A 13422-nucleotide genomic window follows, 5' to 3' on the forward strand; every position below is an offset into this window, starting at 1 on the left:
TCAACACCCAGAAACTAATTGGCAGCCAGTGTAACAGCCACAAAATTGGAGTGATATGAGCTGAGATTGATGTTCTGCTCAGTAGCCTGGCAGCCGCTTTCTAAACAACTTGCAGTTTCTTAAGTGTTTTCAAGGGTAGCCTTAGGTAAAGTGAATTGCAGTAATCCAGTCTGGAAGAGACCGTTGTATGGATCAGTGTGGCAAGGTCTAACCCAGACAAACAGGGAGCAAGTTGGCAAGCTTGGCGTAGGTAAAACAAAATGCCAGCCATGCTACAATGAACTCTTCTTTATCCCATAACATATGATCCATTTGTTTGATCTTGGAATTCTGTACATACAGGAAGCTGGAGCTGGTGCATTCTGTACATAAACTGGAGATGGCGCAGTGTGCCGCAACTTGGCTGCATAGACCCCAGGCCGTGCGCATATTACGCCGGATCTGCACTGGCTCCCAGTTCACTAATGGGCTCAGTTTAAGGCACAGGTGTCAAACTCTGGCCCTTAATATGTTCATGGACTACAATTCCCAGCAGCCCCTGCTAGCATGGCCATCTGTTGTAACCCGCCCTGGGATGCATTTGAAGGGCCGAATAGAAATCAACTAACTCAAATAAATAAATTTCCAAAGGGCAGTTGGGAAATGCTATGTACAACAATGAATTTTTGTTCTCTTTTACAGATTTCTCCCACCGGAGTTTGAAAACAAACAATGGAGCTAGGCAAAGGGAAGCTACTGCGAACAGGCCTCAATGCCTTATGCCAGGCCATCCATCCTATGCACGGCATTGCGTGGACAGATGGAAAGCAAGTGATACTGACCTCTTTCTACCTACATAACGGGGAGCCTGAATTTGGCAGCTCAAATGTGGTGGGTCAATTTGAACACGTCCATGGGCTTTACTGGGGGCCACTATGCTCTGAAGATGTCCCTGCGCTCCTCGCCATTCAGCACAAAAAACACATCACGATGTGGCAGCTCTGCTACAGCGCTTCGGAAAGAAACAAGCTCATGGTCTATCAAATCAGTGAAATCGGCGAGCTGTTTCCTATACTCCCCCAGGGCTGCCTGTGGCATCCCAGGAGAGAAATCCTGGCTGTTCTAACCACACGGGACGCTTTTGTCCTGCACACGGTTCGCCTCAACAATTCCAGGGTAAAAGCAGACATCAAAGGCACTGGGCTCATCCACTGTGCTTGCTGGACCGAAGAAGGCAACCGCTTGGTGATTGGAATAGGCAGCGCCCTCCACTCCTACATTTGGGACGACGATCAGAAAACTTTGAACGCGTGCTCTTTTTGCCCAGTATTTGATGTAGGAGGCTACGTCTGCGCCGTTGAAGCTACTTTAACTTCTCAGGTGGCCGTTGCTACCGAACTTCCGCTAGACAAGATATGTAGCTTGAATGCAGGGATGTCCTTTGAAATCCAAGCTGATGCCGTGTCTAACTCCGTTCCTTCACAAACTACCTCACTGAGCTGTGAAGAAGAGTTCTCTTTGGACAATGGGAAAAAGATAGCAGACAAAGAACAGGCTGTGCCTGCTGGAACCGTCACATCTTCTCCTGTAGATCTAACTCACATTCTTCCAAGCAAACCCCGATCGGACAACACTGCTCTCATTCATCTAAGAGCAAAGGACTACCTAACAGGAAGTGGCCAAGACGCTTCGCACCTGATCTTGGTGACTTTTGAAAAAAGGGTGACGGCTACCAGAAGAGTCAGCATCCCGGGCATCCTGGTCCCGGACATCATGACCTTTGACCACAAAAATCAGGCAGTGGCTGTTGCGTCCAACACTTGTAATGTAATTTTGGTTTACTCATTAACTTCATCCCACTTACCCAACATTCAACAAATGCAGCTGGAGAAAAGCGAGAGGCCAAAGGGATTGTGTTTCCTCACAGAGAAACTATTACTGATTCTGGTTGGGAAGCAGAAATTAACAGATCCCGCTTTCCTTCCGTCCTCACGATCAGACAAGTACCTTCTCCGTTTGATGATCAAAGAAGTCGTAGGCAAAGAGGGTTCTGGCGCGCTTTCCAGCGCTGCCCCAGTTGGTTCTGTAAACCTGTCTGTGAAAAGAGAGGCCCTTGAAACTCATTTGGACACTCACCCTCTGAGTGATGGATTGCTACTGCCAGGCTCCACAGTAATTCACTCTCCCAGGAGTAAAAAAAACCTCATTGAAGAAATTAAGAGTCCTGCTAATGAACAAAACCTGTTGATGAGCGCACCTGATTTAAAGGAGAAGAATGCTTCCAAGGATTTCCCCCAAATCCTGGAAACTTTGGATACAGAACCAACAAACCGTTCACTGGTTCTTCAGGGGATTCAGGCATCTTCAGGAACAGCCAACATATCTGCTTCTCCAAACAAGCAAGTGCAGAGATCTCCCGAAACTTTAAATCCCTCAAACGATAACATTTTGCGAAGCGGAAAAGAAGACGGTTACTTACCCAAAAATCTCGAAAGACTGTGTAGCAGCTTCACAGAGTTGCAGCATCAGCTTTATGAACTAGCTGAGCTTCTGAAACCTGGGAAAAAATCTCTGCCAGGGTACCCATCTTCACGTGAACCTTCTTTCATTAATATCACTTGCCAGGTAACTTGCAAACAAAAGGCATCTGTGGTTACATACTTTGCATTTATAGCTGCATTTTAAAAACTAGTAGTTTAGCTTCCCTTCTTCAGAGGGAAGGTTAGCTTTTGTCTAGAAGGTTGGCCTGCCACAGAGGAAAGGGTGGGAAACCATTTAAAACTGATTGTGTAAGCCAGGGGCCAATTGGCCATACTGACAGGGACCGATGGGAATCGTAGTCCATGAATATCTGGGGAGCCAGAGTTGGACATCCCTAGTATAAGCCTTAGGGATACTGGACAAGCATAAAGTTGAATCTGGGAATTTCTCATTGGGGAGGCACATAAGAAGAGTCCGGTTGGAGCAGATCAGTGGTCCTTCTAGTCTACCAACCTGTTTCGCACAGTTGCCAACCAATTAACCCAAAGAGTCCAACAAATAGCATAGAGGCCAGGGCCTTCCCCTAATGTTTCTAACTCTGGTATTCAGAAATTAACTGCCTCAGAATGTGAATGTTTCTTTAAGTTTATATACTTTGGTTAAGTGTGGAGATTTCTTTTAGTACCCTTGGCTGGCAGCCACCAATGTACCTCCATCAATCTGTCTTAACTCTCTTTCAAAGGCAGCTGCATCATTGGCATACAAGCCCATGACAAGGCAGGGGTACCTGTTTCTGAGCGGTGTCCTACTTATTAGTGTCCTAGACAATTTAGACCAGGGGTCTGCAACCTGTGGCTCTCCAGATGTTCATGGACTACAACTCCCACCAGCCCTGCCACTTGGCCATGCTGGCAGGGGCTGATGGGAATTGTAGTCCATGAACATCTGGAGAGCCACAAGTTGCAGACCCCTGTTTTAGACTTAAGATGGATGCCAGATCTTAATTCTTGATTTTGATATGAAGAGAGGGGCCTCAGGTTGCAACATTGTGTCTCCACCCCGTCCTCCTAATCAGCTATGCAGAGTAGCAAGCAATACCTTTCCTGCAGCTTCCATCTGGATTACAAAAGCTGCAGCCCTGGGAAGGACACACCTGTTCTTCAACCACAAAGGATATGTGAACACTCCTAGCCTTAACACAGTCAGCTTTCCTGAGTCCTTTCCTCCCTAGCCAATCCAATTGCACTCTTCCTGTACAACTACCAGAGGACCACCAAACCTTACTATGAATTGGAATACTCTGAGTTGTAAATTAATCAACTCTACCTAAACTCTAACGAACAGCTCGATTATCCCTGGCTCTGACTCATCTGAGCCATTTTCTGCTGTATTGTTCTCTCCTGAGAATGGAACTCCACTTTGTCTAGGAAGGTTGCCTCTCTTAGCATTGCCAGGGTGCCAACATTTCCTATATCTAGCCTACCCAAACAAATGCCCCTTGCCCAGTGTTTTCTGAACTTCCTTTGGTTCTGTTGCACTGTGTGCCAGATGTCGCCTCTTTCTCTGTATCCAACGCAGGCGTTGGATTCTGACTCCTTGGAGCTTCCTCTTCTGAATCAGGCAAATGTCACCTCCCCCCTCCCCCCCCAATGACTTGTGCTATTCCAAACCTATCTTTAATCCCTAACTAAATCCTAGGCTTTTAAAAACTACTTGCGTGCTCATTTTTGCCAAAACTGTGTGCGTCTTTTTTTTTTGTTCTTTAATAAAATTGTTAAAACGTCTTCAAAGAACTGGTTTCCTGCAGCTTTCCAAAGTTAAAACCCCCTGTATAAATCAGTGGGAAAGATCCTGTAGCCTGTCCTCTCGCATTGCGAGGTCTGTCCCTTCTAATTCTCCAATCTGAAATGGGACAACCCTCTAATTCGTGTAACAGACAGGAATGCTAGGTACATAACAACATCTGAAATAATCCTATTTACCAGAAATAATGATATTTCTAGTCCTATCTAGACCATATCTGCTTGCATATCCATTGCCCTGGTCCTCAGATCCCTGCACAAAGCAGCAGACGGCATGCTTTAGTTCAGCGGATGATAGGCAGTGTTAGTTTTGTACCTGTTGCCTCTTGAAGTCAGGAGAACAGAGGTAGCTGGTATTCAAGCCATTCTCTCCCAACCTGGCCGCGTGTTTAGCAAAATCTGAGCTGACCAGGGGTGTACTGCCCAGGGGGACATATGGGGTCAAATGTCCCCGGGCTGCAGCCATTTAGTCATGGGGGGGGGAGAAAATCACCCCCAACACCTCTCCTCCTTTCCCCCCCAATTCATACCCTGACTTCAATACCTGGTGCAAAAAAATGTTGTTTGGTCATGGTGTGGGAGGGCGCTCAGATTTTGCACCGGGCTACATTTTCCCTAGATACGCCTCTGGAGCTGACTGTACTGATTGATTGGTAGCACACGTAGATCTAATACCTCAAGGATCTCCAAGGATGCTGCTGTGATGTTTTTACATACAGTTTTGTTTTTTTGACTTTGCACAACTGTCACCCAATAAGGTGATTAATATGCAGATCAGCCTGGTTGCATCAAACAGATTGAAGTAAAGCTAATTAGCCCTGAAACATTTATCCTTTATTTACAGAAGGATTCCTCTGGAACCGTGACACTTGAAAAGCGAGCTGTTATCCTCTGTGATGGCAAACTCCGTCTCAACGTAGTTCAGCAGATTTTCAACCTGTGTCTCGTTGAAATGCAGCACGGTAAGTGCCTCGGAATCATTGGTGTGGTATTTAAAAGACTGGATCAGTCTGAAACGCAGGCAGTGTGTCCTTGCCAAAAATTACTATTTGGAGTTTTACAATTGTTCTATTCCCAAATTTAAATATTTCTTTTATATTTTTGATTAAGATGTGTGAAGGTGCCAGAAATCAGGGTTTCGTTTTTAGAATGATCCTGTGCTTCTCAGAAAAAATATAGCATATTGGACTTGCTAAGTTTTAGAAGAAGAAGAAGAGTTTGAATTTATACCTCACTTTTCTCAATCGTAAGGAATCTCAAAGTAGCTTACAATTCCTTCCCTTCCTCTCCCCACAACAGACACCTTGTGAAGTAGGTGGGGCTGAGAGAGTTCTGAGAGAACTGTGAGTAGCCCAAGGTCACCCAGCAGTGGTCATGTTTAGGAGTGGGGAAACAAACCTGATTTATATAATTGATTTAAATTGAGAAGACCTCATTTGTGATAGCACCCCGTTCTCCTGCCATAACAACAAAGGGCTCTGTTCATTACAATAGCCCGTATGCATGCAGATCCAGCATATTGGCGAATTATGTCTAGGCAGAAACTGCGCTGGTAGCTGCATGGTAATCCCCCGGCAAATGCGGCAAGATTCTTTGAAATCTTACGGCAGCCATTCGGCGCATTATCATGGGTGAGGGCTTTTCACTACTAATGTGTGCGTGAGGTGCCGTGTAGCAATCAGGCCTCAAACAAGATCAGCGAATGGCAAACCAATAAAAAAGGTTCTCTGCTTTGTGCCGTGCATGAAGTAGGGATCCTAATTTGTTTTTGTTACCATGGGTATGGAAGTAAGTTCGTTAGTCTGTGTGTCGCTTGAGGTTAAGTAATGCAAAGGGGATGATCTTGTTATGTGGCGCAGATATATAATAGTATGTGGTCTTCCCAGTTGACTTAAAGCAAACACAAATCTGTTGCTCAGGTTTCCAGCCACAGTAATCTTCATACAGTTTCCCACAGGGCAGCTTGGTTGCAAGCTTGTGCAGTGGGGAGTGGCGTGGCGGGGTACCTTATAATATGCCCCCAAACTTCAGTTGCCCCTGTGATTCTGTCAGTAAGGTAGGTGGTATTTTCACACTGCAAGAACAGTATATAGAACGCATCAGAAAACACTAAGCACAACAACACGGCAATCCTATGCCGAGTTATTTCAGTCTAAGCCCACTGAAATGAATGGGCTTAGACTGGGTTTAGATCCTCTAGGATTGCACTGCAACTTTACTAATTTCCACTCGTTTGAAGTGTAGCTTCTTTACTTGTCAGCTAACTCACAAGCGCCTTAGATGATTTCCAAATTGGCTGTTGATATTAACGCTATAGACAGCTGCAGAGTCATTGCTTAGTTTTAATTAAGAAAGCAGGTTGCTTGAAAACACAACTTGCTTGGATTAATTTATCGTGGCATGTCAACATACAGTGTGTTGCTGTCCGGTTTTCAGAAGAGATATTTAGAAAGCCCTGCAGGGTACTGCCCTCAGCTGAAGTTCAAATAAAGAATTAAGCAAAAAAGATTAAAGGTTCACATGATCATAAGCTGCAGTCTTCTGTGGCTTGCAGCGTTGAGTTACATAACTGGTGAATGGAATGGCTCGTAAGAACTGCGCTTCTCACAGTTTCTGAAATTATTTGCAATGCCTGCACAACAGCTACCACATTGCTGTAAAATATGAGAGGTATCATTGACTGCACAACAGCTGCCTACCCTTGTAACCTGATAATAGTTTTACAGTTTGGTATGTGTGTGTCATTTGGAACCCAAAAGGACCACTACGGAAAGCAGGCCTGTCTGTTTTGCCTGTGTTACAAATAGGAGCTGGTCTCCACTAAAGCTTGGAGTGGATCCGAGGAAACTGTTTATGCTTGCCGCTGGCATAAAATAGCAGCCTACTCATCTGCCTGCTTTTTTTGAAATGCATTGTCCGTGTGGATGAAAAGGTACTGGCTTAGGGAAAGGAAGACAACAGTGTGTTTGAGAAGACTTTCAGCTGGAAAAGACCCCAAAGCTTCCTTCCTCTAAGGCACAGATGTCAAACTCGCGTCCCTCCAGATGTTATGGACTACAGTTCCCATCATCCCCTGCCAGCATCATGCTGGCAGGGGATGATGGGAACTGTAGTCCATAACATCTGGAGGGCCACGAGTTTGACACCTGTGCTCTAAGGTTTACATAGAAGAAATATTGCTTTCAACTACAACTATCACTGTTGGCTATACCAGTAGCTACTGGACCAATCCCTGCTCTTACTTAAGACGGTTTTGAGAAATGAGCAAATAATGCATCCCCCAACTGAAGTAAAAGGCTAAGGAATGCAGGCACAAAGAGATGAGAAAAATGAACACATTTGCTGTCCAGAAACACAAGTGAATGCCATCGTAGGACTCAAAACATGTACACCGTCTCAGGCATCTGGTCAAGGAAAAACCAGTGCTTGTTTGTTATGCCACAGCTCATTTTAGGCTACATTTCCCTATACCTCTGAGTTTCTCTGCCACAGCGATGGGCTGCAGCTGAAAAGATGAGGGAATCGGCCCTGAGTTAACAGTTCAGCTGAGGCAGCAGATGGGAGATGGATGGAAAGGGGGAGGAGAAAGCAAGGGCCATGGGAAGGCAAGATTGGGGCAGAATCCTACTTGCATGCAATTGTTTAAGCGCCCCACATTCCCACCATTTTGTGAGGGTCTTCCTAGTTGTCAGTGATACCCTTTTATGAAAGATTGATTCTGTTTAAGATATGACAACTTGATTTTTTAACTGAGGGGACGCAGGCTGCCCCATAAGAGTTTTGAACTATAAACTTTCCCCTCAGTTTCGAGGTGTTCTGCAGGTAGCAAGCTGAGAGGCTAGTGTTGTGGTGCACAAGGAGATTATTGAGATGACTGAGGCTGGATTAATATATAAACATCTGATAATATTTGTTTATTTACAGGTTGGGTTTAAAGGAAGAAACCAGCAGCACAGGTAGACCTGGCTGAGGCACAAACGTTTAAACTGGTTACGATTTCAAAGAATAGTTAGACTTCAGAGAATAGCTAAATTGGTTATGACTTCAGAGGATAAGCTAGAGAATAGTTGGACTTTCAGGCACAAACAGACTTTTAGGAACTAGCCACAAAGTTGGAGCTTCTCTCTCATACAGGATTCCACCCACACCAGCGTGAAGAAGAAGAGTTTGGATTTATAACCCACCCCCCCTTCTCTCCTTTAAGGAGACTCAAAAGGGCTTACAATCTCCTTTCTCTTCCTCTCCCCACAACAGACACCTTGAGGGGTAGAGAGTTCTGTCAGAACTGTGACTAGCCCAAGGTCACCCAGCAGGCTTCATGTGGAGGAGTGGGGAAACCAGTCCACCGCTCAGGTGGAGAAGTGGGGAATCAAACCTGGTTCTTCAGACTAGAGTCCGCCTGCTCTTAACCACTACACCTCTCCAGCCTTTCCCCCAGAGTCAGAGTAAATTGTGCAAGGTCTGCTCATCACCGAAGATATTCCTAACAATCATGCACTCCTATCACTGAGGCAGGATCTGAATATAACTAAGAAGATTTATTTAGTTACAGGTTGGTTTAAAGGACCAGATCAGCAGCAGCTCACGTCTCCAGGTGAACAAAGTAGAAACCCAGCTGAGACACATACATTTAAATTAGTCACGGCTTCAGAGTGTAGTTAGATTGTTCCAGAATTCTTTCAGGCACCAACAGGTTTTTTCTTACTAGCCACTAGATTGGATCCTCTCACACAAAGGATTCTATGCACAGCAGCCTGCCCTTTTCCCAGAGTCAGACTAAACTGTACAGGGTCTGCTCATCACCAGAGACAGGCCTAACAATCAAACACTCTCTTCTCTCACAGAGATAGAGCTAAATGCTCTGCCACGCTACCAGGAAGAGCTAGCCTTCACTCTGTCTTCTTTCCTGAGCCAGACCTAAGCTCTCCATGAGGCAGAACTCTACTCCATCTCCTTCTGTGTTCCCTCCAACATCATACCCCTTCTCGAAGGTGACTGGATACTGGCACAGCACTCCTGTGTGCTCATCTGAGGGGCTGGTTTTCCATTCAGGGGCAGGGCAGCCTCCTGTCCACCACAGAAGTCAACAAACAAACAGGAGGTCTGTGGAAAATTTGGGTGTGGGCAGTAATAATTTGGAAATTGGTCCCCATGCAAATATTCCCCTTTCACAATTCTGTAAGCTTTTAGGGTCTACTTCCATCCCTCAACCTCTTTTAATGGACTCTGCTCTCACTATTTTGTTCATCTAGGGCAGTGTTTCCCAACCTTTTCGAGGTCAGGGTACCCTTGACCTCACTCTTCATATCTCACAGTACCCCTGCCGCCACCCTCCACCTTCCCCTCCCATTGCCCCTGCTTGCCACACACCCCACCTTCCCCTCCCAGGGTGAAGGGAAGCACTGGGGGTGGTGGCAGCTGCTGACCTTGTGGCAGGCCCTGCCCCATGGGCCAGCTCCATGTCCTTGCTGGCGCCGGTGGGAGACACCACAAAAATGAGGGGGGGGGCGGTAGTGTTGCCGCGGTACCCCTGGGACATGCTCACAGCACCCCAGGGTACCAGGGAACCCTGGTTGAGAATGGCTGATCTAGGGTCTTGTTTATTTCCCTCATGCCCTCGAAAAGAAGGGTTCTTTTGGCATATTTATAAAAATATTTTTTCTTCTTTGGAACTGGGAAGTCAATACAGACTGCAGAAACCCCAGCTTTTTGTGAGTGAATTTGTTTTGATCACCTTGTGATGAGTACATGGCACCTTGTTTACTTTTTAATGTGCCAATTGATTTGTCTCTGATGTTCATGTAGTTGTTTAAATAGTAACTCAGGTTTTCAGAGAAGAACATTTTAGGGGGATGAATTATGTTCTTCTGAACGGAGCGGCAGGATACAAGCAAGTATTTTGGGCCGAGTACTAGTCTTATTTTCCTCCTCCCTTTTATTTGCTGGCACCCTAAACCTTCTCTGGTAGACAGGCCTCTTTTGGGTCCGAGTATCAAAATAGTTACCTGTTGTTGATTAAACTTGCCTTGTGTGCGTCCAGCCAAGAAACCTTCTCTGTTTGATTTTGTTGCAAGCTGAATAACAATTTTTTTTAAAGGTGTGACTCTCAGTTGAAGCCATGGTGAGATGTATTTTTTTTAACTGTGTTTTTACAGGCAATGTTAAGCAAAATGAGCTGAGAAACCGATATTCAGTGCCAGTCAGCAGCTTGTGTATCATATTGAGCTGTTCACATGTTGTAAAATGTAACTTTGGATGGAGATGGCGATGGCCGGAGCAGCCATCTCACCTAATACAGAGAAGGAAGAATTAAACCCAGTTTTTATGTTAACTGCGTTGGAAAAATCACTTATGTCATGTCTTTCACAGACTTGTCTTGGATTGTTCTCACCGCAGACAGCGAGGGCTTTATTCCACTGACCTTCAGCACGCTGCAGGAGATAGTCGTCAGAGACGCTTGTGCCAACTCTCACCAAGATAGCATTCATTCTTCCAAATCACTGGACATTGTCAACTCAGCCGGTAGCTACAGAAAGCTTTCCTCTCAAAGCCTGGATCAGTCCACCAGTTCTTTGGAAGTACTGCGAGAACATTCTTCCAGGAGTCTAGAGACCAGCAGTTCCACTGACCAAACCAGCCCTAATTCATAACTTGAACTAAAACTGTTCATATCTAGGACAATTTGTTAGTTTGCCCTTCAGCTGCGTATAATTAAAACTGGATGAGTTGTGCTTTCACAAGTGTATGACATTTGACCGGTTTCTAGATCTTCTCAAGTATTGTCAGAGTGTTCTAACACATTTTGCAATTTACTCCAAACTAGAGGATTATTTAAAATATTTATTAGCCTGGCCTTTCTTCTGAGCAACTTAGCTGGTAAAGCGTTTAAAACACTCCCCTTCTAGAGTTCTTACACCAAGTTTGCATGTTTTCTGCAGCTGAGAAAAAAATTGCTTTTGGTTTGCTAAAACTTGCTTCAAACAAATGTACATTTCCAGATTACAGGAGAACGCCACTAGAAATGTTTTTTCTATTAATGAACACATTTAAATGTTATTGCCAAAATTGTAAGGTATGGGGGGGGGGGGGGGTTTGCCCTTAGAATTTATCTCAGGAGAAGTCTCAGTGGAGACCACACTGAAAATAGGACATTAATGTAGCTTTCAGTTAATCTTGAGGACTGAGGCATATGTGTGAGGCATATGTTACAGGAAACTCTGCAACTGAAGGTTCTGCATCATTATATGAATGTAACTTTTATTTATTAAAATATTTATATCCCTCATTTCCTCATTACTCAAGTCAATAGTTAAAACATTACAACTTTGTGAGCATCCCCTTTGCCCTCCATCCCTGCAGGGTAGGCCATCCTGACCATGTAAGATCTGGGCTACCTTCAGGATAATTGAAGATGACTCTGACTTCTGTTTACATGCTCTTTAATTCTGGTCACTCCTGTTATATTGTGCCTAGGCTCCACACATGACATTCCTCTTATCCTTTTCCTGTCTGCAAACAACCCCCCTGGCATCCCTCCCCACCTCCAACCTCCCTTTTATCGCTCTCAGGAAGTTTCCTCTTTTATCCCTCTTGGGAGGTTTTCTCCTTTCTGGGAGCTTTCCGCTCCAGCTTACTAGTGGCCAGTGGGCTGTCTGTCGAGTCCTGCTAGCTTGGGATTGGCCCTTCAGTTTCCCTGACCTTTCCCCCTGATTGCAGCCTGGTTGAGGCTGTGCCAGCTCTGCCCCACTCTCTGAGACTGCTGAAGACTGCTATTGCAGCTTGGCCAGGGCTGTGCTGACTCCATCCTGCTGAGGCTTGCCCCTGCTGCTCAGCCCCTCCTGTCAGTTCTCTGCAGTTTTTCCCGGCTTCTGGCTTCCTTGAGGTCCCTGCTCTTGCTGGTAAGCCCAAGGGCCAGGCTACCAGTTGTGGGGTGCTCTGCAGTCCCTGGGCAGGCATCTGTGACTGGAAGGAGGGTGGAGTGGGCTGTTGGGTGCTGGGAGGCAGTTCCGTCCCTGGACACACTTATAACCAGTAGAATAACACTCCATATTAACCTTTCCCCCAAGATTCTGACAGTCTGTTCTCCATTAAAAGCCCTGTTGAATAAATGGCATTGTAGCGTCTCTTGAAGATTTCTAGTTATGGTGCTTCCTTCACGTTAGCCAATCTCCTTAAATAATTAAGAGCCCTCCGGGGATGGGGCGGTATATAAGTTCAAAATAATAATAATAATAATAATAATAAATCAGTGGTGGCGAACCTATGGCACGGGTGCCAGAGGTGGCACTCAGAGTCCTCTCTGTGGGCACGCGTGCACAGAGTTTGTCATGTGGGGGGGGGGAATTGCCCCCTCCCTATCTAGGCTGGCATGGGCCGCTGGACTTGATTGAGTGCACCTCAGCGAGAAGGGAGGACTCAGCTGGCGGGTCTGGTGCTTGTGCTCCAGGTGGTTGCTGCCCGGGGGGGAGGGGGCAGAGGCAGCAGAGATGCTAGAGAGGTGCAGAACGGCGCATGTGGGACTTGCTGGAGGCTACAGCAGGGGGTTATTCGGTTAAATTGCTGCTTTGGCACTTTGCGATAAATAAGTGGGTTTTGGGTTGCAATTTGGGCACTCAGTCTCGAAAAGGTTCGCCATCACTGCCTTAAATAATTAAGTTCATCTTCCACCTGCTGATATTGCTGCACAGAAGCCGCGACCATGTCATGCAATCACAGGTTCATAGCTTGCTTAAATAGTGACATTCAAGTCCCAAAACAGGTCTCCACAAATGCATAGCAGCCACCCTCTTAACTGAACCAAAGTTCTTCCCACAGTAGTACCTCTGTCAGCGAGTTCCACCATAATAGGAGAATACTGGAACTGAATGCAGTACGGTCTTGCTTACACACACCACTAGTCAAAGGTATATGAGATTATTTGTAGGTGCAGAGTTAGGTGTCTACATGTATCACCCCCACCCACCGCAAAAGCCATTTGTATTTTGCTGCAGTGATGACGTCAAAAGTTCTCTTAAGTGTCGTTAATAGCCTGGACAACACTGGCATCTTCTCAGAAGGGTAAGAAGTCCTTCAGCATGCATGAATAAAACCTTTCAAACACATGCCTGTTAATACAAACATTAAACATAACGTAGCAAAAATACCGGGACGATGCTTCAAA

General features: G+C 45.6%; 1 protein-coding gene across 2 annotated transcripts in view; it reads left to right on the plus strand.

Annotated features, from left to right (window-relative positions):
- The window catches only part of LOC125434191 (WD repeat and coiled-coil-containing protein-like), a 37004-nt gene extending 25457 nt beyond the window's left edge, over window positions 1–11547 (plus strand). For both annotated transcript variants that reach the window (XM_048499226.1, XM_048499219.1), the window contains 3 exons: window positions 682–2604; window positions 5107–5224; window positions 10632–11547. In XM_048499226.1, coding sequence (XP_048355183.1) covers window positions 712–2604; window positions 5107–5224; window positions 10632–10912 — 2292 coding nt within the window. In that variant the 5' untranslated portion in view covers window positions 682–711 and the 3' untranslated portion in view covers window positions 10913–11547. The remainder of the gene's footprint in view (window positions 1–681; window positions 2605–5106; window positions 5225–10631) is intronic.
- The last annotated feature ends 1875 nt before the right edge of the window (window positions 11548–13422 follow it).

This window comes from Sphaerodactylus townsendi, linkage group LG01 (assembly GCF_021028975.2).
Source record: "Sphaerodactylus townsendi isolate TG3544 linkage group LG01, MPM_Stown_v2.3, whole genome shotgun sequence".
NCBI classification, from domain to species: domain Eukaryota; kingdom Metazoa; phylum Chordata; class Lepidosauria; order Squamata; family Sphaerodactylidae; genus Sphaerodactylus; species Sphaerodactylus townsendi.